This window comes from Ictidomys tridecemlineatus, chromosome 11 (assembly GCF_052094955.1).
Source record: "Ictidomys tridecemlineatus isolate mIctTri1 chromosome 11, mIctTri1.hap1, whole genome shotgun sequence".
NCBI classification, from domain to species: Eukaryota; Metazoa; Chordata; class Mammalia; order Rodentia; family Sciuridae; genus Ictidomys; species Ictidomys tridecemlineatus.
Genome location: NC_135487.1, coordinates 49939295 through 49964275, shown reverse-complemented (window position 1 = coordinate 49964275; position 24981 = coordinate 49939295). Strand labels below are relative to the sequence as shown.

Below are 24981 nucleotides of genomic sequence, written 5' to 3'. Positions count from 1 at the left end.
TTACTTAGCCTAAGTCTCAGTTTTCTTTCTTGGGCATTAAAAACAAACAAACAAGTAAAAAAAGAAACCTACCCATAAGTATATGGAATTACTTATTCATGACAGATTGCATTTAAAAAAATCTCTTAGTGTAGTTTTTGGCCTGTTGTAACTATACAATAAATGGTAATAAGTGTTTAATATTGTTTTTCTATTGTCTATGATTGTATAGTATAGAAAAAGTTTCCTTGACCCTGGCATTATTGACATTTGGGGCTGAAGAATCTTTGTGTGGGCTCTTCTGGGTTTTGCAAGGTGCTTATCAGCATCCCTGGCCAGTAGCATCCTCTAGACCACTCTGTGGTGATAACGAACCTCTGGTGCAGAACAAAGAGTGGTGGTCTAAAGAGAGGAGACCCGGTTTCTATGAGGTAATTGGTGATCTTAGATGGGCCTCTCATCGCTCTGGGCCTTGGTTTACTCATGGTTAAGGGGGCCGGAAATTCCTTACTTCATCTTTTATGGTTTTTGTGAGGATGAAATAAGAAAAAATCAAATGCTCTACAGAATTTATAAAAGTAGGATTCCATTATGATTATTTTGTCAGAGGTGGGCTACTGAGGGTCGCGATTATGGGAAATCTTGTCTCAGTCTGCAGTGGACACTGACCTGCTCTCTTCTGGAACTTTCTCACTAGGGAGCCACTGGTCTCCCAGCAGCTTCTTATTGATCACTTAAGGATTCCCTGTTCCTTTAATGCATGTGTTTGTGGCTTGAGTTGAAGAACTCAAGAGGAACTATTTTCTTTCAAAATAAAATGAAAGTTTTTTTTTTTTTTTAATCCTAAATGGTAAAAACTGCCTTGTTATCTCTGGATTAACTTTCATCTAAATTTATCATTCATGTGACTAGAATTAACCAGTCATCAGAATTTTAACTGTGTCCTCTGCAGGTTAATATTCAGAAAGAATTCTGAGTTTCCAATACCACTGTCCTGATTAATACTGTGATCATTTACTGATAATCATTTATGATGAATTTCTTCAGCAGTAAGGGAACCTTTTTTGATGTCATATCATATAAGGGAAACGGCATGGTGGAATCTGGAGGTTGAGCCTGTTGTTATCCTTGTATTTATTTTTGCATCTATAGCTTGAAATGGGAGCTAGGAGAGTGCCAAGTAGAAGAATATGAGCTTTGCATTTGCTCAGAGCTATGTGTCAGCAGATGAAAGTTCAGTGGTGGGTCCAATCCCACCAATGGCTGGACATCTGATTTAGACAAGTTCTTTAAAACTTGTGAGCCTTAGTGGTACATATTAATAATACCCATCCCACAGCAAGGGTATGAGTTTTGAATGAAGAAAGTCATGTTAGGTACCAAGCAACGTGCAGGCATGTATTAAGTGTTCTGTAGATGGAAGTGATCTCTCTCTCTCTCTACACAGTCAGAAAGAACTTTAAAGGATTTTTCTTCTTCTCTCAGAGCATGTGTTTGGTCTGATGGCTTCAGAAAGGCTATTGAGATGAAAATTAATACTTTTTTGGTATAATGTATAGTCTTGATTTTTTTATTTTTATTTTTAGCAATAGAACTTGAGTCCTTGAATCAGATTGTCAACATATCTTCCAGTTTATGGGCAAATTTCTTCTCTATTTCTGAAGACTATTAGCTGGAAATTAAGGATCAGAAGTGACCAATAGGGTTTACCCAGGTTAGAATGAACAATTCATTTCTCCCTTAAAGTAATTCATTTGGTCCAGCTTCCACTAAACTTCTGTAGTTTCCTCTCTCTCAGCAAAAGGCAAGCCAAGCCAATAGCTCTGGAGTCATTCTTGAACCCTTCCTCCTTTTGTACCATATCTGATCTACCAGCGATTCCTGTCATCTCCAATCTCAAAATGCATCCAGCCTCTGCCCCTTGCTTCTGCCTCCTCCATTCCTCCTCCTGCTCTCAAGGACACTGTGTCTCTTCCCCCAGATTATCTCTGTAGCTTCCCATGGTCTCCTCGCCTCTGCTCTCACCCTTCCTGCAGTCCAGTCTCAACTCAGTTTCCAAGGTAATCCTTTAAAAATGTTCCATGTGAGTTCTGTTCAGAATGCTCTAAGGCCTTCCCTACTCACTCAGGCTCACAGCCTCAGTGCTACAGTGGCTTCCAGGGCACTGCATGATTGGGTCCTATTACCTTTCAGACCCATCTGCTGCTCTCCTCCTTGCTCATTCTGCTCCAGCCCCAGTGGCCCCTTACTTCCTTTTGGGTGTGCTAGGCCTACTCTTACTTTAGGGTCTCCACTTATCCCACCACCCAGATGAGTAAGTACTTGGCATATAGTAGACATTTGACAAACATCGTGGCACAAATGCCTTGAATAATGATCTAAAGACCCAGCTCCCCCTGGCTTATGTTATCTGTGTGTCCCATAACTATTGCTTCTGGTTTGAGAGTTTTTGTTCTTAGTTTCCCAGCAGTGGCGTCCTGGTTCTCCCATCATGCCTGGGAAGCCCACTCCCCGTATCAACAAGAACTAGTGTCAGAAAGATGAATCCATTCCAGAGAGTTCCAAACTCCAGGTCTCATCAACATTTTCATTCTCTTTCTTTTACCTTATAAACATTCACTAAGTAATGGAACAAACTGACTCAGCAATTCCATTTTCTTTCTACACACTTGTACACTTCTTCTGCAGTATTAATGGACCAGACAGAGAGCATGTTTATCCAGAGAGTGCCCTGGATGAGTGGGCAATGGTTGAAGACTCATCCTGGTTCATGGGTATGCTCTGTGACATACAGAAGACAGTTTTTTATCCGCACAGCTTCTGATATGACTGTTGTGCTAAAAAGGTCCACTTTAACATGGACCATTATAGGTCATATCTTTTTCTACAGAGATGATTGTGATAAGCTGTCTCACCTGTGCCTCTGGAAAGCTGGGTCCCTGTTACATCTTCTAGTGCAATGGCTTCAGGTAGAAAAGCAGTTACTTCTTATAGTGTGATCTGGTACCTTACTATTATGTAGAAGTATCAAGATTTTTTTTTTGAAATATCAAGATTTATCTACACTAGAAACTGTCTGACATCAAGCAAATACTTTCAATCAAATTTGCTCCCCCCACCGCCCCCCCCCCATAGGATGCTTCTAAGTGAAGAGGGAATGGAGTGGGGATCTTTGAGAGGTGATCAAAGACATTAAGGGCAATGACTTGTATTTACCACAGGCTGGAATGTCACACAGGTCGGACTTAAAGTTTTCATCCAAGGTGAAGCACCAGGGCGCCTCCTTCTGATTCCCTGGGTTGCGGCAGTAGGAATGGCCTCCATTCAGCTCTGGGAAGCGGAGGGCAGTGAAGGTGTGCGTGTGGGGGTACTGGGAATTCCACGGCTGGCACTGGCGCCCTGATTTGGTCACACTGACAGTCCCCCGGTAGTCTACACCTGTGTTGTTGTAGCACTTGTGATCTGAAAAACCCAAAGAAAAGCCCAAAGTGTTAAAAAGACACAGAGGCAAAGCTGGTTGGTGTTCCCCAGCCAGCAGTTTCTGGAAGGGAGAGCATCTGATTAACCTGATGGTCAGGGGCCACGTGGGGCAGTCTTCCTGCTGGCTGGGCTTGGACTCAGGGCCTGCCTTGCAGTTACATTCCTGGGAGGATTTAAAGCTTATGCTTCAGGAATAAAACCAGTCTTCTGCAAGTATTTTTAATATTGAGCACAGAACAAATCAGAACTAGAGTGGGACCTAGAGGTACAGAAGTAATTTCCTCGTGAATGGTTCAGTGAAGGTTCAAGCCAAGCTTTTCCTAACATTCTAATTGATGGCCTTACAATGAATCATATGATTAAAGAATCTAGCTGGTAATTCACAGAAAATGTGTACTAGTGCATTCTGGGTTGCTAGCAGGAGTTAGGGCTCTCTCTGTGTGGATGGAGTGAATACCCATGGGCAGCAGATCCATTTAAGCAGCCCTCCCAGGTGACCATAGTGGCTAAAACTTAAAGCACTGTAGAATCTACTGAGTTGATATAAACTAGAGTTTGGAAGATTACTGACTATAGTAACAATTTTGATATGAGCACTTACTATGTACTAAGCATTTTTGATGTATAAATTTATTTAAGTAATAAAATAACATTAACTACTGAAAGGAAATTAGAAAAATTACAAGTTTAATCTAGGCGAAAGGGACATGTACAGAAGAATAGTCTTCCATTGGGTGGTGGAGAGAAGGTAGATGATGGAGGCCAACCTTCATATATGTTATTTTAAATTGCAGTACAATACACATACCATAAAATTTACCATCAGTGCATTTGGTACCTTTACAATGTTGTGCAACTTCACCACTACGAGGTTCCAGAACACTTCTGTGCATTACTAGTCACTCCCACTACTCCTAATCCCTGCCCCTGGCAGGTATGAATATGCATTGTATCTCTATAGATTTGTTTATTCTACATATTTCATATAAATGGAACCATTCAGTAGTGTCAGGCTTTTTTTATGTTTTCAAGTTCTATTCTGGTTGCAGCATATATAATTGTGTTTCATTCCTTTTTATGAATAAATAATATTTCATTGTGTGGATATACCACGATTTATTCACCATTCTTCCACTGATGGACATTTAGGTTGTTTATGCCTTTTGGCTACTGTAAATAGTGCTATTATGAACATTCATATGAGAGTTTTTGTTTGAACATCTGTTTGCAATTGTTCTGATCATATACTCAGGGGTGGAATAGTAATTCTATGTTTAGGTTATGAAGAAACTCTCTCCTATTCTTTTAAATGGTTGTTTTTATGCAGCTTGTTGAAGGTAACTCTATCTAGTCTACCACTGAATGCTGAGGCATGGTACTCAGACCACTAGAAGGTGATCTAATGACCAGTGTGAACAATTACTGTCCTGATGTGAATAATTACTGTAGGTCAAGGTCCATTTTCACTATGCCATTGGGTTGCTGGCCCTCAGGTCAGCACAGAAGTTCACACAGAAGGTCAGGGCTACCACTTACTTTTATTTATAGGATCTGCCATGGGAATTCCAATCCGAATACAGTTTGCAGCTTCTGGGCTCTCTGGCTGGGGAAGATCTTCACAGTTTGGCAGTTTTAGCCTCATCAGAATCATGGGATTCGACCTTGCAAAAATGTACTCTGTTTGACACAAGACATTTTCCAGGATTTCACATTCATCGCGACACAAGTCTCGGGGCTTTGGGACAGCTGAGGTTTCATCACAGTACGGGAAGGCGTAGTGGCACAGGGAAGGAATGGCAAACTGAGAGCACTTATCAGATAAGTGACTGGAGGTGCCAATCATGGTGAAGGCAGCTGAAAAACAAACACAATTATTAACTCCAGAGGCCAGGGTTTATCTCCTCCGGTTATCTAGTCAACAGATATCAAATACAAACACAGGCAGGGAGGAATCTGCTGTGCTGAAACCCACAGGGCCGGGAGGAGGAGATTCATTTCAGATGTCAAAGCAGCTTACTTTCACTGACTTGAAAAAATCATTTTGACTATAAAGTTAAAAAAAATATTAAATTACATATGTACTGTTTTCTAATAAAAATAATTAATTAGGTTAAAGTACAATACATTTTTCATTTTTTTTTTTTTTACTACAAAGCAGTAGAACTTCATGTTTTTCATCCGGGATTTTTTTTTTTTTTTAATTAGTTTTTCCGATACTTCTAAGACATTTGACAGCTCCAGGGCAGAACTTGCCTCAGGCAGTGGCTGAGCCTGAGCACAGCATCGAGTTCTGTGTCTTGCCAGATGGCAAGAGTTGCTGGACGAGTTTGGGTAACTTGCTTCATTTCTTTGTGGCTTGAATACTTTCTATTCCATTTTCTGAAAATGAGGCAACTCACTTGGAAGTTCTCGAAGAGCACAATCCAATTGTTCCAGCATGTATCATAGACTATTAGTGCTGCTCCAGCTTAACCTCATCCCCACGGGGCGTCTAGATAAAAAGAGCAGCAGTCTGGAAGGGCAGTCCTGGGGGCTGTTGATGCCCTGTCTCTCAATGTGTGTTTCTTGGGACTTTAATCCTGAAGCTTATTAACAGTGTTTGAGAAACTATACTTACACAGCCAAACAGGTTTGGAAAATGCTAGGGGGTTAAACAAAGTTATATGGGGGGGGGGAATCAATAATACGTTCCAGGAAGCTGATGTCTACTGAACAATTATTATAAATAGGTCACCGAATATTTACATCAGAATCTCCCTTTATTTGTGTGAATTCTTGGTAAAAGTTGTGTTAAAATGTTCTTTTTTTTTTTTTTTTTTTTAGGTTGAAATGTGCCTTCAATAGCTCCTTCCTATCAATCCTACATCTGCTCTTTGAAATTTCAGAGTTTTCTTCCTCCTGAAAACTTGAGGGCTTCCAAAAAATGGCAAGTCCATCTTTCCATAGTTGGTTCTCCTAGTTAAATAGCTCCCCCCAGCCTCCTCCCTGTTCTTTCAAATTCCTTCAAGATCATACTTTCTGAACCTTTTGTTGTTCTATGTTCCCACCTTGGAATGTTTTGTTTCTGGTACTGACAACTAAACCCACAGCCTGGCACATTCTAGGTAGGTGCTGTGCCACTGAGCAACATCCTTAGCACTTTTAATTTTGAGACAAGGTCTTTCCGAGTTCACAAAGCTGGCCTCGAACTTGGGATCCTCCTGCCTCAGCCTTCCCAGTTGCTGGGGATTATGGGTGTGCACCACCATGCCTGGTTTGAATTTATTCTTGCCTCTTTCTCACTTGCTTGCATACTTTTTCAGTGTATTATGCAAATTAATGTGTTTCACTGTGGCATTTCCATACATGCATATATACATGGTGCATTGGTTGTGTCTACCTTCCCTCTATGCTCTCTATCCTTCCCTGTTCTTGCCTTTCTTAAATCCTCAAGTTGCTAGACAAACTGTAATAGTCAGATTTGAATTTCAGAAAAACATGGAGGATATAATTATGTTAAACATTATCTGAAATTCAGACATAACTGGAGAAAGGTTTTTGTATTTGCTAAATCTGTCAGCCTTACTAGAATTTCATGAAGGCAATTTCAAATGGACTGCAAAGAGCATGTGGCACAGAAGCATAATGACCACACTCATGAAAAGGACATGAGGCCATGGTAGCCACCAGAACTAGGGTGGAAATGGTCTAAGATGCACTACACTAGCCACACTCATGTGAAAGGGCCACACTCTTAGCTTTCCATCAAAAGAAAATGAAGACAATTAAATTTCAGTGAAGAAAAATGATGAGTAAAATATTGAAAAGTACAGCAGGAAGGCACCTAAGGTTAATCATTCATTTCATATAGGAAGAAGGGATTTTCTTTTTTTTCTGATTTTCCATATTGTTAATTGGTGCATTATAGGTGCACATAATGGTGGGATTTATTGCTACATATCAGTACATGCACACACTACAACAATATAATGTGGCCAGTATCATTCCCCAGCAGTTTTCCTTTCCCTCTACTCCTCCCTTCCCTAGTCCCTTTTTGTACTCTACTGATCTCCCTTCAATTCTCATGAGATTCCCCGATCTTTCTCTTCCTTTTTACAGAAGAAATGATTTTTGTGGACAAGAAGCAATTTCCTCCAAGTCGCTGTAAAGATAGCTCTGGGATTCATGTTCAGAGTTCTAGACTCTAATTTCATTCTCTTTCAGTGTATATCACGTTGCTTCCCAACAGTAAGCTCTGTGAGGGCAGAAACACCCAGCCTGTTTACACCATCACATTCCCAGGTCCGAAGCCAGCTCCTGACATACTGAAAGCACTCAGTAATATTTATTGAGTGTTGGAGTGAATGTGAGATTTCTTAAATCTTCCTTTTCCTCTAAGAGTGATCTTTAATAAATTATTTTAATGTAAATTCCAGAGCACAGAGATCATGTCTCATGATTCTTTATGGCCTTGCTCCCAGCCCTCATGCCTAGCCTACTCCTTTGTCAAGAGAGAAGCTCAATGAAATTGTTGGTGAGAAAAATAGTTATCCAAGGGATAAATATAACTTTATTGTTGTTACCTACCTGTGATCTGATTTTCTATTTCCCCTTGCATATGCAAAGACTCCATATAGACAGTGCGGTTGCCAATAAATCGTGCACATGCAATCCCTCTGTATGGCTGACAGAATCCATCTTCTTCATACTCATCTCTAAAAACAAAGCGTAGTGGTTATCTAATGTACCAGTTAGTCAGCACTCACTGTGCAATGCCCTTAAGTGCCACTAGGGGGCACATTTGGGCATAGTATCCTAAAGACAGCTAAAGAATCAAGCTTTTGCTCAGTTCTCAAAACATCACTTAAAACATCTGTTGGTCACGTTGGTCAAGTTTCCTACACCCCCAGAAAATCATCCTGAAGCACAAAATCGTCCTTAAATATGGGAGAAAACGCTTTTATTTTCGCAGCTGGTGGTGGGCTGGAAGATGATGTAGTTGTAAGAGTAAAGAGGAAATGAGTTGGAAATCTGGGCACATGTTCTACAGTTTTTTGTTTTTTAAGCACAGATTATTTCTGCTTCATTTGCTACAATGGCGTGGGTGTATTAGCCACAAGATCCACTCCAACTGACATGTCAATTAGGGGGATCCACAGGGTAAGGAGCTGGGTGCAGCTAGAAGGAACCAGAGTGTAGCCTGGAGAGGTGGCTTCTTACTGCTTGAGACCTATGCTATGCAGAAAGACAGCCTACACAAAGCCACAGACCTGAAAATTTGAGTTGAGTCACTAAATCTACAGGAATTTGGAGAAAATGTCTTTGGAAGTCTTGCCTTAATGTTACCCTAAAATTAAAAGAAAAAAAGTCTTACTAAAATTTTGCTACCTCAAAATAATAAGTAAAAGAAGAAAGTAGATTTCATCTTGAAGACAAAGGGATACCAGTTAATTATTAGCACTGTGGCAAGTGATGAACCTGGAGATGTTAGTTTTATATTAAAAGGGCAGAGGCTATACCTTCCCTAAAATGGGCCCAAGACAGAATATAGAACATCCACCTGTTTCTCAAAGGAAGATCATAGCTATGTCAAAAGCTGCCTGCTTTTGATCTCTACCCTGGATGCTTCTTTTCTGCTCAATCTGGCTGCTGTCAATACATCTCCACAAAATATCATTTCCCTCTTGGGTTTCTTCTAAGTTAAAAGCCAGGAAAACAATATTTCCTTTCTGGGTTTAACGTGTGGGCATCCTTAGGTAAGTCCTCTATGTCCTCTGAGCCATGTTTTTCTTATCTATAAGATGGGGATGACAGTTGATCTCTCTAGCTTCCAAGTATAAGTCATAACAATCCCATCAAATAGGGCAAAGGCCTTTTAAATGGCAGAGATGACATTGATTATTATTAAAGTATTTACAAGACTCAAAGAGGAATTTTATTTAAAAGGCATTTACTAAGCTCCTATCCTGCAACACAGACTGTGGTCAGGGCTTTGGTGAAGGGCTTCCCCACTTGTGTTGGTGGGGTGAGGGTCAGTACAGGAGTCTAGGAAGCCCACAGTACAGCAGCAAACCAGAAAAGAAAATCTGATAGACAGTTATATCCATCAGTTTTCTATTTCCCACTCTACACCAGTCAGTTTGAAGGTGGGGGTAGGGTAAGTATCTTTAGTTGAGTCTCAAAAATAGCCTGTATTGCAAAGCTCTTAAAATCTTAACCTTTAAGTACACATACAAACGAATATATTATATACCTGACATAAAGACATTGAAATTTTAATGTTGTGCAATCCTGCAAGCACTCCATATGTTTACTTTCATAAATCCTAGAGTAATGTTGAAGCCTTTTTGGCTTAAATTTTACTTGGGTTGTAAAATTAACCCAACTTTTATTGGGTAACTAATACCATAAACCTATGGGGAGAAGGAAGGTTCTCGATGACCTAGCCTTGGATGCTGTAAACCTAAGTAGAGACCAGAATCCACCCCCACACCACCCCTGCTATTAGAGACTATGCTTTCCTATCCCTCAGCATTAGCAGATCCCTGGATATTGAAGGTGTCATTATGAGAACCCTTCGTCCTCCCCTACTTAAACTCTGAAGGCCTCAATTTATATCTCTTGGGAGGACAAAACCCTGGAATTACCCCCAGATATAAATCCCCAACCTACTGGGAGTTCCCATATTTTATGTGTGAAGCTTAGGCTAAACTTCTTACCACCTTTCCAGTTCAAGCCTCTTAAAAAGACTCTTTGAATATATATATCCCCCCCCCAAAAAAAAAATAAAATGGAATGCAATTCCTTAGCTGCCCATTTCTTATCAAGGGGTTACAGCTGCAGGTGTATTGAATTTTTTTTGTTTGTTTGTTTTACTATGCTTAGAATTCCTGCTATTCTGACCAATTTCCTGGGGACAGATATTTTCAAAAACCAAAAAGCAAACCAGTATGTAACGTCATCTGCTGGTGAGCAGTTCTCAGCCCTGGCTGCTTGTAAGAATCTCTTGAGGCAGCTTTCAAAAATACCAGTGCTCAGGCCCCGCCTTGGACCTATTAAATCATACTCTCTGGGGGCAAGGCTTAGGAATTCATACTTAAAAAAAAAAAAAAAAAACCCTCCCAGGTGATTTGAACGTGGTGAAGAACCACAGCACTAAAAAAGCAAACTCCTATTAAGCATCTGCTCCTCTGTGCTGCATGCGGTGTGAGGTGATTTCTTCATAGCATCTTTATTTCACAGGAGGAAACACTGTGGTTCAGAGAAGTTAAGTAGCTTGAAATTCACAAAGCTTGGAAGTGGTGGAGCTAGGATTTAAAGGGAAAAATTCAAAGCTCGGGCCATGTTGCTGGATCTGTAACTGTGTTCAGTTTTCCAAGACTGTTCTCCATCAGAAACAACTTGATTGTAAGTAAGAGACTTTCTGATGAGCCTTTATCCTGTACCAAGCCCTGCTGAGTTCCATATATTTATAAAATAGTTTGTAAGTCATCTCATATTGACTGGAGTCTTCTAAAGAAGGTGCAGTGTAATTATTCCTATTTTACAGATGAGAAAACTAAGGGGCCAGAAAGCGTGAAGAACTTGTCCAAAGTTGCACAGCAAGCAGAAGAGCTAGATTTGTCCTAATGGAGTGCTTGTAACCATACTGTATATATATATATTTTTTGCCCCAAATGGTTTGGTTATGGAAGTTCCTGCACTTCTTACAGGGGCTTTCTGCTGTGGAGATGCTTTAGTGTATACTGAGTGGCAAAAAGATTTTCTTTTAAACACAGTCACAATCACCTTTCATTCCTTCCAATTTTCCTTGCTGGCTTTGGCTGGGGGAGAACAAATACTCCACAGCATTAATCAGCTTTATGCTTTTTTCCAGCTCACACTTCTTTCATCACTGATGTCTTCCTGCCTCACTCCATGCTCTGCAAATTAGAAACATGAAGCGGCAAAGCAGCTGAAGGGCAAGGGCACTTGCAGTTATCGTGTCCAAGGCCACGTTCTGCGGAGGAGGAAAGTGCATGGTGAAAAGGCAGACGGAACCTGGCTGCTCATTGCCATGGTCAGCATGAGCATGCGCCAGATACCTCCCTGGATGTAGAGGTGCAGAGGGTGTTTTGCGGGAACTTAGGTTTCTCATAGAGGTAATTTAGTTACCATGTTGCCAGCCTCTGCAACCTTCCCAGTTTGCTGTCATGGAATTGGGAAAGACAGAAAACGTTTTGCCCTCCACTTCCAGGGTCTCATTCCCTAGGGCAAAGAGTTTATAAAGGATGATGAGACTTTGCGAGAGTGCAGGTGGCACCTTGGGGCAGCAGTGGGAGTATCTATCCATTAAGCTCTGAAGAGCCAGGAAAAGCAACACTGTTCTATGGAGACTTCATCTCATGCCTGTTCCCAGCCTCGTTCCCTGCCAGGTGTAGTGAACCTGGTAATACTAGCCACACTAAGGATCTTGCAAGTCTCAAAATAAAAAATGCACTTTGATGCTCCTGTGGCTCGGCTTGCACTCTTTCTGAGGCCTGAATGCCTCTACCCTCCTTTCATCTGTGAATGTCCTTCTCATTTTTAGGATCCAGATGCTCCCAACTCCCCCCAACTCTCAGCACCTTGGTCAAACCATTCTATGGAATACTAACTTTATATTATACCCTTCTGTTTATTGCTCACTCACAAATCAACCTAATTGAGGTTGTGGTGACTGTCCTAGGCTAGCCCACTGTATGGACCATTCTCCATACCAGAAACATCCTCCTTACTGGGAATCATTTTCTTTCTCAGAAGAATAATAAAGGGAATGCGCAGATCTAATAGATTTAATTAGCAGAATGGATGATTGCTAGTGAATTTGGCCCTAAAATTCCCCGTTTGGGGGAAATACAATAGTTAAAATGAATACTTATATGTGGGAAGAGAATGGATATAGAGGTGTTTTGCTAACCATAAAACCTAACTGAAACCAAAGGATGGAAAACAGGTACTCAATTAGCTTCGACACAAAAACATTCACAGCAGCACAATTCACAGTAGCTGAAAGGTGAAAGCAATTAAAATTTTCATCAACAGATGAATGGATTAACAAAATATAGTTGATACACAGGGTAAACTACTATTCAGCCATAAAAAAGTAAAAAAGTACTGAAACATGCTACAGTATGGAAGAACCTCCAAAACATTATGCTGCTGGGTGTGGCGGTGCATTGTGTCATTGCAGTGACTTGGGAGACTGAGGCAGGAGGATTGCAGTTCAAAGCTAGACTGGACAACTTAGTGAGACCCTGTCTTAAAATAAAAATAAAAAGGTTTGGATGTAGTGCAGTGGTACAATGTCCCTGATTCAATCCCTAGTACTGAAAAAAAAAATATGCTAAATTATATAAGCTGAACACACACACAAAAAACCCCACATATTGCATGATTCCCTTTATATGGACTATTCAGAATAGGTAATTCACAGAGACAGAAAGGTTGGTGGTTGCCAGGGGTATGAAGGCAGGAATGGGAAGTAACTGCCTAATGAGAGAGGCAGTGTATGTGCCACACTGTGAATGTGCTAATTATACTGAATTGGTCACTTTAAAATGGTTAATTTTATGTTTCGTAAATTTTGCCTTAATTTAAAAATATCTCATTTGTACAAGAGGGCTGAGGTGGAGGTCCAGGGAGAGGCCAGTGGCTAGATTTCCAAGTCTTTGAGGTGAGGAGGGGTTTTGGTATCCTTGTGGGTGACTGTCACAGATTCATCTGATGGAAGTGTGGGCAATTTACAGAGCATCTGCAGTATGGTACCTCTGTCCTGATTCTCACGGCTCTTGGAGTGGACTGGCAGGGAAAGTGAGCTCCATAAGCCCACAGCATGGCAACCTCATGGGGAGGTCTGCAGGGAACAAAGTCATCCAGCACCTCTGAAGTTACCCCCTCAGCCCTCCTACAGGCCCCATTATGAGCCACGGGAGATGACATCATATCAGGACCACAGAGCCAAGACCCAGGCCACCATGCAGCAGTGGGAGTTTCCATCCAGGAGGATTTGGTGTCCCTAGGTGTGCTCCAGTGAGCCATCTAGCAAAGGTGGGTTATTTCTTTTCTATGTGGTTAGCATTTTCTCTTTTCCAGAGCAAAAACAACTTCCCAGTGCCTTCCCAAAAGATCATCATGGCCCAATATGGATGGAAAGTATCCCTTTTTAAAATGTGTAAATTGGGCAACCTATTGGCAAGATTGGTTAAAAACAAAGCCACATATTAGCTTTAGATATTCCAGGCTCCGTGTGAAGTTTCCCAGACACCCTTGGGTGATGCGGTCAGATCACTTAAAGTTGAAAATTAGGTATAACAAAAGCAAAACCAAAATACAACAAAAACTTTCCACATAGTAAAGAAAATAATTAACAGAGAGAAAAGATAACCTGCAGAATGGGAAAAAGATATTTGTAAATTATTCATCCAACAAGGGGTTAATACCAGAATATATATATTTATATATATATATATATTCAACTAACTCCTCAGCAAAAACAAAACAAAACATATAAACAAACAAAACAAAATAATCTGATTTTTAAAATGGGTATGTGATGTGAATACATATATTGTAAAAAAAAAAAATATATATATATATATATATATATATATACACACACACAAATGGGTAACAAATATATGAAAAAATCCTCATCTTCACTCATCATCAAGGATTTGATATTCTGTCCTTTGTGGCAACAATGAATGGAAGTGAATAATATAATATTATATAAAATAAGTCAAGTATATGACATGTTCTTACCCACATGTGAAGCGAAATGAATTGATCTAATGGAAGTAGAGAATAGAATGGTGGCTACCAGAAGCTAGAAAGGGTAATGATTGGGTAAAACAATAAAGTGAGATAGGAAGAATCAGTTCTAGGATTCCATATATAGAGTACAGCATGGTGAAAATAGTTTAAAAGTTTATTGTGTAATTCAAAATAACTAGGGGAAATGATTGTGAATGTTCCCAACACAAAGAAACGATAGAGATATGTTAATAAGCCCAATTTGATCATCACACATTGTATACATGTATCAAAATAACACTGTAAATATAAATAAATATGAACAATTGATATGTATCAATTAAAAGAATTTTAAAAGGGGACTTTATAGTAAAATTAAGGATCCAAGTAAAGGTCACAGAATTAGTCCAAGCAGATAGATCAGAGACAAGAAGACTTTAAGAACAGGTTATAATCAGATATTGCCTCAAAAGTTATCACCTATCCAAAAATATCTCCTTCTTTTTCCCAAGAGGATTTTGAGCCTGGAAATATCTTTAGTTAACTGCTAACCAGGATGAGGTGACATAATTTGAATCATACTGGCTTTAGCTACGCACATCTTGGAATGAGGCCTTTTGGTGAAAAGGCATCTGCACAGGTACAGGCAGACACGTGAAATGAGCTAGTCCGAATAAAGAACATGATGGAAAGGGAGCTGTCAAGCGCACCAAAAGCAGACTTTGCCTCCGGCTGACTGTGGTCAAGAAATTACAGGCGAAATACGTGATCCCAAAGTGATCTCACAAACTGTTTTCTAAAGACCAGTCTGAAAGTGGGCATCAAAGAAGGTAATGTGCTAACATATTTGACCTTTCAGGTCAATTTTCAAAGGGAGCCAATCAAGGTATGTCCCCCAGAGGGTGGATGACACAGGGAGAAGACTCCAATCTGTCAGGTCAGGAACTCAGCTAGCTCTGACATCCCGTTGTCTGGTGTTGAAATGCCTTTGTAAGCACAGGCAATTTTGAGGTGACTGTGTCCAATATCATGTGAGGTTCCCACAACTGGGCACTGACAACTGTGAACATTTATTCCCTTGCTCTGTCTCACACCACTTTTTTGCTTTAAAAAAAAAATTAAATCAAATTTCAAGGTTTTCCCCCTCTCTCTTGGCCATGAACCATTTAAACAAACAGATGAATAATGTCTGTCATAGTTTCCAGAACAACACATAATAGTTACTTGTGTTCAACTCAGAAATGGGAAGACATTGGCTTTGCTTCACGGTAATGTTTGGGAACACAAGGGTTGCACTGCTCTTGGAAAAAGAGAAGAATCACCGGGCTTGTATCTCACAAATGTAATTTAAAGGAAAATGATACATGTAATGTACTTTATTCCTAATAAACAATATATTTGAAATGATAGGACTGCACTAGTACAGTGCTCATAAGAATAAAAAAGATCGTTAATAAAAAGAATGAGTGATTTTTGTCATCTTCAGTTTACTGAAGTTTTCATGGTAGGGTGGCCTTGTACCTTCTAAAAATGCCTTGGATGTTTTTATGTTTTCCTGCTGTCAAAGGCCTACATTGCCCCTAAGGTTAGGCTGAGGCTGGGAATGCATAGGTGACAGTTGGAGCCCTCAAGGTCAGGGCCCTTGAGTTCTCATTAGAAATCTTACGGATGTGCTTTGGCAGCTCTCCAAATACCAGGTATTCGAACTGCTCCCCCAACTTGCCCATTGAGAATAATGGGACTCTGGAATAATATGGAATTCACACATACCAGTGTGGGCAGATTTTCTACCACAAATGTTGCTAGGATTGCTTCCCCCAACTCCCTATTTTCCTTGTATACTTTTGGCCATGTTTAAAAAAAAAGAAAAGAAAAAGAAAAAAGAGGTTTGTGGAAAGAGTGGTAAGTGGAATTTAGGGATGTTTTGGGAGGATTTAATTTCATTTTACTACTCAGAAGTGAGGTGAAACCCAATCCCCAATTCTTGCTTTTCTGTTTCATCTCAGTCAGCTTTGTCTCTTACCCCTGCTGTCACAAGACAACTGGCTTCCATGCAAGGATGGTGGGTAGAATTCCATCCCCAATCCCCAGGCCCCAAAGGGCAATGCAGAGGTGCCCACGTGAAACAGAATCTTATAATTTTTTAAAAATTATAAGAGTAGAAATTCACACTAAAATAAGGATTAATTTGTGATGCACCAAATGAGATTAAGCAGACAAGGAATATCTATTAAATAAGGGTTCTCTGGGACACTTGTGAAACCCAGCGAGCTCTTTAGGAGAATGAGGAATAGGGGTGGGTTATGGAGGTCTTTAACTGGAGTGGGAAAGTGCAGGCAGAGGGAGGGGAGGGCTTTTACACTTGGCCTCCAGATACCAACAATGCCATCTCTGTCCACAGGCTAGTGTGGAGGAGAAATTTAATCTCTATCCCCCATTTTCATCCCCTGCCCCCTTTCCATCCCTTCTTCTCTTTAGCCCAGATGTGTCTTGAAGCACTGTGCTGAGAATCAAAGAGGGGGCAACTACTTGAGACTAAAAAGGCTTCTGAGGAGGTGACTGCTTAAAAAAGGAATAATTCATCAGGTCATGGATTAAACAGTATGCTGGCCAAGGCAGGTGGAGTCAGAGGCAGGAGCGAGGTTTAATAGAAGTAATGGTAAGAGGGCAGGGGTTGTCCAAGACAGGCCCAAGGACAGGGTCTTCACTTGGGCTGGGGAGATAGAGAGGCTCAACTTTCCATTCTTTTTCTTCCTTCCTTCTTTCTTTCTTTCTTTCACAAAACTTACATTTAGATTCCTATAATTTTTTAAACATAGTCTTATTTTAAACTTGCTACCTTAAAATCATAGTCACAAAAGGAAAGGGGATGGATTCTATGCCAAAGACAAGAGGGCACCAAAGAGTAGTGTGGTATGTCCATGGTGATACAGTACGCAGAAGGCAGTGTATCCAGCCTTTTCCACGGAGAGCTAAGCCTATGCCACAGGTGGCAGAAAATGATAAAGGGCCCACAGGCAGAGCTGGTGTGGAAGGGGACTGTGAACTCAGGGCAGACACATGACTTAAAGCTCTCCCTTAGGCCTGTTTATCAGCTCATACAGATATGCAGTTGCAATGGGGAATTATGTTTTGAATGTGGGGTATCTTCCAAAAGCTCATGTGTGAGACAATTCAAGAATGCTCAAATATGACATGATTAGATTATGAGAACTGTGACCTAATCAGTGGATTAAGCCCCTTAAAAGAGTTAACTGGGTAGTGAATGTAGACTGTAGTTGAGGAAGTCACTGGAGGCTTGATTTTAGGGTTTATATTTTGTCCCTGGTAAGAAGAGCTTCCTCTATCTCTCTCTCTCCCTCACCTCCCTATCCCCATCTCTCTCTCTCTCTCTCTCTCTCTCCTTCTTGGTTGTCACAAACTTAGTCTTTCTACATAACGTTCTGCTTCATGAACTGAACCTATGAAACCATGAGCCAAAATATACTTTTCCCCTTCTAAGTTATTCTTTTGGTAAATGGCAAAAAGCTAATTAATAAAGAAATTGGTAACAGAGGTGGGACTGTTGCTGTGACTAACCTGACTATGTTGTTGGGAAGCATTTGGAACTGCTTTGTGGGAGGAGTTTGAAAAAATTTGGCAATGCAAGATGGAGAAACCTTAGAATGTAGTAAGAAGAGCTTAATAGGCAATTCTGGTGGGATCTCAGAAGACCAGAATGCTGGTAGGAATGTGGACAGTAAAGATTTGGCTCATGAGGTTTCAGGTGAGAAGTTAGACTCTACTGGAAATTGAAATAGAGGTCATCCATATTAGATTCTGGGAAAAAAGAAAAAAAAACATTGTCTGTATTTGGCTCATGTACTGAGACTTTCCTGAGGCTGAATTTAAAAGTGATGGGCTAATTAATCTGTTGGAAAAAATTTCAAGACAGCACAGCATTCAAGTGTTGGCATGGATATTTTTGGCAGTTTTCAGCCAAGTTTACTGTGATAATCATGAGCAGAAAACAGTGAAATGATTTGAGAAACTTACAATTTGGCCATAGTATGTGTAAAACTTGGGCTAGGGAGAGATGGTTGTTGAAAAGATTACAGTCACTAAAGATATGTGACTAATAGGACATAACAGGTCAGACATAATAGGAAAGATGGCTTGAGGGCATCTTAGGAATTGATAAGATCACATCTATCCTGGGTTCAGATGTGTAAAAGTAAAAATTCCTTTGAGAAGAGACCACAGGGGCACCCTGATTGTATAGGGGTCCCTTGGAGGTGGCTTCACCATGCTCAGCTATCCAGGCACTCAGAGGCCACTGCAGCCATACTCCTGAGAGACCTGGCTACTGCTCAAGATTGTCAGCAGATGGCATCATCCATGTGGTGCTAGTTCTGCAGGAATTCAGGATTGTATAGTTAGGGGGTAATGGAGGCTTATAGAGAGATTTCAAAGGAAGGCCTGAGAGGCCAGGCAAAGAATAGTAGGTTCAGAGTCTCTTCAGGCAACTTAGGAGAGGGTGATTCCTGAAGATGTGAGAAAGAAGCGGAAGCTGCAATGGAGACCCCTGAGATTAAGAGATAACAATAATATGGAACATCTGCCAAGGAAAGCTGCAGAAATCAAGCAGAAAAAAGCCAACAGATAGGCCCTGTGGGCTGCAACCAGTAAGGCCATAGGGGCAAACCTACACAAGCCCTTTGGAGAGAATATTAGGAAGACATGTACCCCAGATGCTGGATATGGAGCTACAGGACTTATTTGCTCAGCTGGATTTTAGTTTTGCTTCGGTCCTATCTCTTTTTCTATCCCCAATTTCTCCCTTTTGGTATGAAAATATTCTGTGTCATTATATTTTGGACATGTGTAAGAAGCTTTTGTTCTTTACAGGGGCTCACCATCAAGAATTTGCCTTGAGTCTCAGATGATATTTTGGATTTGGACTTTTGGCAATGTTGGAACTGTTAAGATTTGGGGGACTCTTGAAAATGAACTAAATATATTTTGCATTGTTAGATGGGCATAAGCTTTTGGGGACCAGGGACAGAATTTTATGGCTTGAATATGTGATGTCCCCCAAAAGTGTATGCGTGAGATAATGCAAAAATGTTCAGAGGTGATATGATGAGGTTATGCGAGTTGTGACTTAATTGGTGGATTGATCCACTTTACTGGAATAACTGGTGGTAATTATAGGCAGGTAGAATGTGGTGAAAGAAGTAGGTCACCTGGGGTGTGCCTTTTGGTTTATATTTTGTCTCTGGTGACCAGAGCTCTCTCTCTGCTTCCTGGTTGTCGTGAACTGAGCAGTGTTCCTCTGCCGTGTCCTTCCACTGTAATATTCTGCCTCGCTTTGGTCCCAAAGCTATGGAGTTGGTTGGCCATGGACTGAACCTCTGAAACCATGAGCAAAAATAAACTTTTCTTCCTCTAAATTGTTTTTGTCAGATCTTTTGATTACAGCAACAAAACCTGACTAATACAGGGAGTTTGTAAAACTCAGATCTAATCTTCTCTGTAGCTGAATGAATGAAGAGTGAGTGGCTGTGTGACTTGATCAGGTTCACCACATAGTTGTCAGCAGAGTGCAGTCCACAAGGAAGTTCAGGGCTTTAGAGACTCACAGAAGTCGGTTTAGTCCTGACAGCTGCATTCTAGCTCTATAAAGCCTTGGGTTACTCACACAGTCTCTTTGGGCCTTGTCCCTTCTTCTGCAAACTAGCATGATACTTAAATGTGATAATGTATACGAAGTGTTTGCTCATTGTAGATGCTTGTGAAATTCAAATTTCATTTTTCTTTTATTTATTCTAGAAATATGTACTGATTTGCCTACTATATTCTATAGGGCTCCAACGGAGCAATGAAACAGGAAAAAATCCTCATTCCTATATGACTTACATTTTACTGGAAGCTGTTTCTCCTACTCATTTATAACTTGTTACTTGCACTTTCCTTTTATCATACCAAAGATTAGTCATGCTTCTCTGTGGACAGGTTAGGAAGAGAGGAGAGTCTGTTTATGAGGTCAGAAAGAGCCACCGGAATGCCAAGTCTTAAAAGAATAGCATTTAGGAGGAAAAGTTTGAATAAACTGCCCCATGAGCCCCCATTTTGTTCTCCTATTAGAGTGGATGGGTTCTCTATGCTTCACACTATATCTCAGCCATTGTCTTGAGCATATTCATACCTACTCATAGATGTTGCTCTGGCAATGGTCCCTTTCCTCTGTTTTACTACCATTTCCCCTACAATTTATACTGGACCCTTCCCATCAATATACCAATGTACTATAATATCTCCCATCTTTAAACCAATTTACTTCAGCATGTGTTTCTGTTCAGCTGCCTCTGTGTTTTTCTTCTCATTTTTATAGCAATGCTTCTCCCAAAGAAAATGTCTACGGCTAGTTTCTCCAGTTCTTCTATTTGCTCCTGGATCAACCATTCCACTGAATAAGCTCCTGTCAAGGTCAATGGTCTTTATGTTACTAAATTTCACAGTGAACTTTCAGCTCTTATTTTATTGACCTAGCAGTAATATTTGACACAGCTAATCCCTCCCTCTTGAGATGTTCTCTTTCAGTTGGCTCCAGAATACTGTTTTCCCCTTATTTCTTTGGTTATACCTTCTTTAGTCTCCTTTGTAAGTTCAAGATTTCAGTAATCAAGAGGCTTAATGCTCAGTGCTCAGATTTCTTTCTATATTCACTCTCCCTATTTCTTAGTTTTAAATGACAATCTCTGTGCTGATGACCTCCAAATTCAAATCTCCTGTCAAGATCACTTTTTGAACCTGAGCCTCCACTTGAATATCTGAAGCAACTTCAAACTCAGCATGTCTAAAATTGAAACTATATTTCCCTCCAAGACCACTATTGAGTTCTTTTCCATCTCAGAAAATAACAACTTCTTCCTTCTAATTGTTCATAACAAAAACTTTTGAGTTCTCCTTGACGCTGCACTTTCTCTCATCTCCACACCATCGGCCCATCCTTTCACTCCCTCCTTCAAAGTCTATTCCAAACCTACCTTTCCTACTCTCCTCTGGTTCAGGTCATCATTCTTGGTATATGAATATTTCTAACTGCCTCACAACTGGTCTTCCTACTCCACTCATGGCCATCTTCTCCCACTCATCTTGGTTTAATCTCAATCTGGCAGCTGGAAAGATCCTTTTAGGACATGTTTCTCTTTTTCTCAAAATCGTCCCTTCTCATATTAAGTAAAAATCAGAGTCCTCACAATGTCCTCTTATAGTCTTTTCCTGCCCCCACTGCCTCTCTGACATCATCCCTGCCACTTCCCTTTCTGCCCTTTCTTGATTATTACCCATCGCACTTAGTATCCTCAGGTATACTCTGTAATGATATATTTAATTGTTTATAAGCAAATTTCATAGGAACAGGAACTTTGGTTCAGTCATTGCTCTATCTCTAATGGTTTGCATCCAGTTATTGAAAAAAAAAAACAAACAATTATTAAGTGAGCTAAATTTCTTCCACTCTTAACTTTTACTTCTGTTTGATGGTAGCCAGGAAGGAGCCTAAGTTCATCTAAAGATTTGAAATTTATTGTTAGTTTCTCTAATTCTCCACCTAGCCATCCAGCTCCTCACACATCTAGTTCTGCTAAGTAGAAGACACAAAGAAGAGAAGAGGAAAAGAAACAACCTTTAAGAGTAGCAATTTTTTTTTTTTACCTTGAAAACTAGATTAACTTCCAATGTACTTCTTGGATTTGACCTCACTCTTCTCTCCTGGTTCAGGTCCCCCCAACCCCTCAGCTGATGTACCACAGTATTACTCTGAGAAGTCTGCCCCCAGCCTCTACTCTTTTCCAATCCACTCTCCAAAAGTTGCCAAAGAGATACCTGAAGAGGACATCTGTGTCCTCCCCAAGGCTGATGCCCTCTGCAAACCCCCAGAGAGAGAGAGAGAGAGAGAGAGAGAGAGAGAGAGAGAGAGATTAAGGAGAAGGAGGAGGAGGAAGTGGGAAGAGCAGGAAGAGCTTCCTCTACACTTTTCTTGTTCCAAGAACCCCTCAAGGTAAGTAGCATAATCCATATTTTATAGTTGAAGAAATTCAGGTTGAGAGATTAAGTCTCTTGCCCTAAACTGTAGTCTTACTCCCAATTCACACTATGAGGAACACTTCAAAGCTAACAACAATATTCTGAAATTGTGTGCACATATGATTCAGTGAGAAATAAACAATACTACAAAGCAGTATTTGCAAATAATATTGCCATGTAAAATAGTTACATGCACTTGATAAGAAAGGAGTTCAGATAGAAATAGTTGAAATTTATCGAATTACTCATCTGCAAAATTGTCTAAATGTCAACAATGATGCAGTAGTTAGATTAACAAGCTGAAAAAAGAAGCTTGAACACAGGTGTCAGATTTTGTTGTACACTGCTTGGAATCAGCAGAAAGGTGAGGATTTTGTAAGCTGTAGTTGGAGAAGGTTTCTTGGAGGAGAAGAGGGAGGCGAAGGTTGGGGAGACAGCTAAAGGCAGAGAGAAAGATGGTGAATAGAAAAGGTCCCTCCCAGGCAATCTGGCCTGATTCAAGATTCCCCCCATCCAAAAAGAGCTGTTCTGACTTCCTAGATATTGACAGGCAAAAAGCTGGCCAAGTAAGTTTTAAGTTTTTCTATGGCATTACCTAACTGAAGCAGGATGCTGGGACTGAACTTGGCATTGCTGAATGGAAAAGTCACTGGGCTGGAAATCAGAAGACCACGGTCTTGCTCTCATTTTGGCTGCCAACAAGGTTATTTCCATACAACCTTGGTTAGGTCACTTACCCTCCTTTGTCCTTGGTTACTCCATTTGTATAATATGGAATTTGAACTACACAATATGTTCTTTCCAATTCTAGTGTTCTTTCTTTCCAAGTGTAACATTTTCTGGTTACTCTAGTTTAAGCGCCCATTATGTCCCACCAAGATGGCTGCAGTAGCCTCCTAACTGATCTCTCTACCTTCATTCTTGGCCCTATAAATGAACCTTTTATACAGAGGCAGATGGGCTATAAAATAGGTAGATTAGATCATCTCTTTCCTACAACTGTTCAATAACTCTACTGCATAAAGTTCACTGGTGACAATCCTGATACATCAATACTGATCATAGGCCCCCAATGACCAGCACCAACTGTATCTTAAATACTTTCTCCTGCCCAAGGACCCCTTGGTCTTTCTTCCCTGGTGTTAAAAAGCAGTGTTGTCACAGGCTGTTTCCCTTCCAGTAAGTCTATCCTCACCTGTCTGTACCTGGATCACTCTCTTCATCCTTCCAGTTTCAGTTCAGTCTCACCTCCTTTAAGAGATGAGACTTTCCTGGAATCTTGGGATTTGTCCATGAGAAGATATGTGCTCTCCAGCATCCTGCACTTACTTTATTTTATTATTATTTGTTGAGCAGTCTGTTCCCTTACTAAGCAGAATGCTCCTGAAAGCAGTAGCTGTTCCTATTTTCTTTCTTTCTTTTTTTAATCTATCTGCAATCTCACTCCTAGCAGAGCTGAGTACCTATAACCTGGTTCACAGAAGGCACCAATAAATATTTATGGAACAGTATTCCATGCTTCTCAGTGATGGCTGCACAGACCTCTGTCAGATTCCGATGACATCAGTCTCAAGCAAACCTTCATTTGAATACAATCCCAAAGGTGGAACGAGACAGGTTTAACCCCCATTCCTTAAGTGCTCTTAGTAGCCCCCCAAGAGCCCAGCAACCTCAATCTGCTCTTTTTAGAGTTGGCAGGTTAAAGGCAGTCTCTTTGCTCCCTGTCCCCTCCCTCCAATTTCTCTAACCAGAAACAAAAAAGCCTCGTGGTCTTTGGGGTACATGTTGCTGTTGTATGGGACTTGCAGCACGGAATCGTATCTGATTCAGTTTAGGTATTATTTCAAGCATTACTAAACTCCCCTAACCTATTAACTCCTGGCTTTGTAGTCATTTCCAGTTGGAATGTTTTTAGGCTGAAAAAAAGCAAGTTTGTGAGAAGACATAAACATCTTTGGTGAGAGGTGACATGTGTTTTCCCCTAGTGAAAGCAAGGCACTCCTGTAGATTCTGCAACTTTTGGACAGTGCATAAAATACATCTCTTAGGCGATTAATCTCCTGGCAGGCTTTGAGTGAAGCAATTACTCTGTGTTTTTCTTTGTCACCGTTGGAAATTTTAATTGTGTCTATCTACGCTATCCATGTCTGGAAAGCCAAAGCCTGCCTTGAAGCCTCTGCAGCAAGCAGATGTAAAAATGCTTAGTGTTCACACGTTTGATTTAAATATTGACAAATTTTTTCATTAGAACATTAAACCCTTAGCTTTATTCATCTGCAATGCTTTCCAGGAGGGTGACTTCCCCCACCCCCTGTTAGAATGACTCCCAGTAACTCAATACAAACTTTGCAAGCAAGAAAATCATGGAACATGGTAGTCTATTGTGTCCACATTCTGTGGGGAGGCAGCTGTAACTGGTTATGAACCGGTGCTGGAAATAGTATTTAGAGCTTTCTTGGCAGATCTCTTACATCGTTATTCAATATGAACTGCAAATCATATGCTCGTAGTTATGAAAATGTCAGGAAACTCCTAGTGTTCATGCTTTGTTTGACAAAACTTTTTTTGAGTAGTGTTGGAAGCAGAGGCATCCAACACTTGGGATGCAGAAGAAAAGAACCCCCCTCCAACCTCCAGCAGGTTTTGAGAAGCTGGTAATTCGGTCCTCTGTGACAAGAGCTCAACTCTGCACTGATGGAC

General features: G+C 40.6%; 1 protein-coding gene across 1 annotated transcript in view; it reads right to left on the bottom strand.

Annotated features, from left to right (window-relative positions):
• Nucleotides 1-24981, bottom strand: part of Ror1 (receptor tyrosine kinase like orphan receptor 1) — a 374004-nt gene that overhangs the window by 26360 nt on the left and 322663 nt on the right. Inside the window, exons 5-7 of the mRNA XM_005337717.4 lie at nucleotides 8026-8153; nucleotides 4996-5313; nucleotides 3196-3441 (exon numbers count right to left, since the gene is read on the bottom strand). Coding sequence (XP_005337774.1) covers nucleotides 3196-3441; nucleotides 4996-5313; nucleotides 8026-8153 — 692 coding nt within the window. The remainder of the gene's footprint in view (nucleotides 1-3195; nucleotides 3442-4995; nucleotides 5314-8025; nucleotides 8154-24981) is intronic.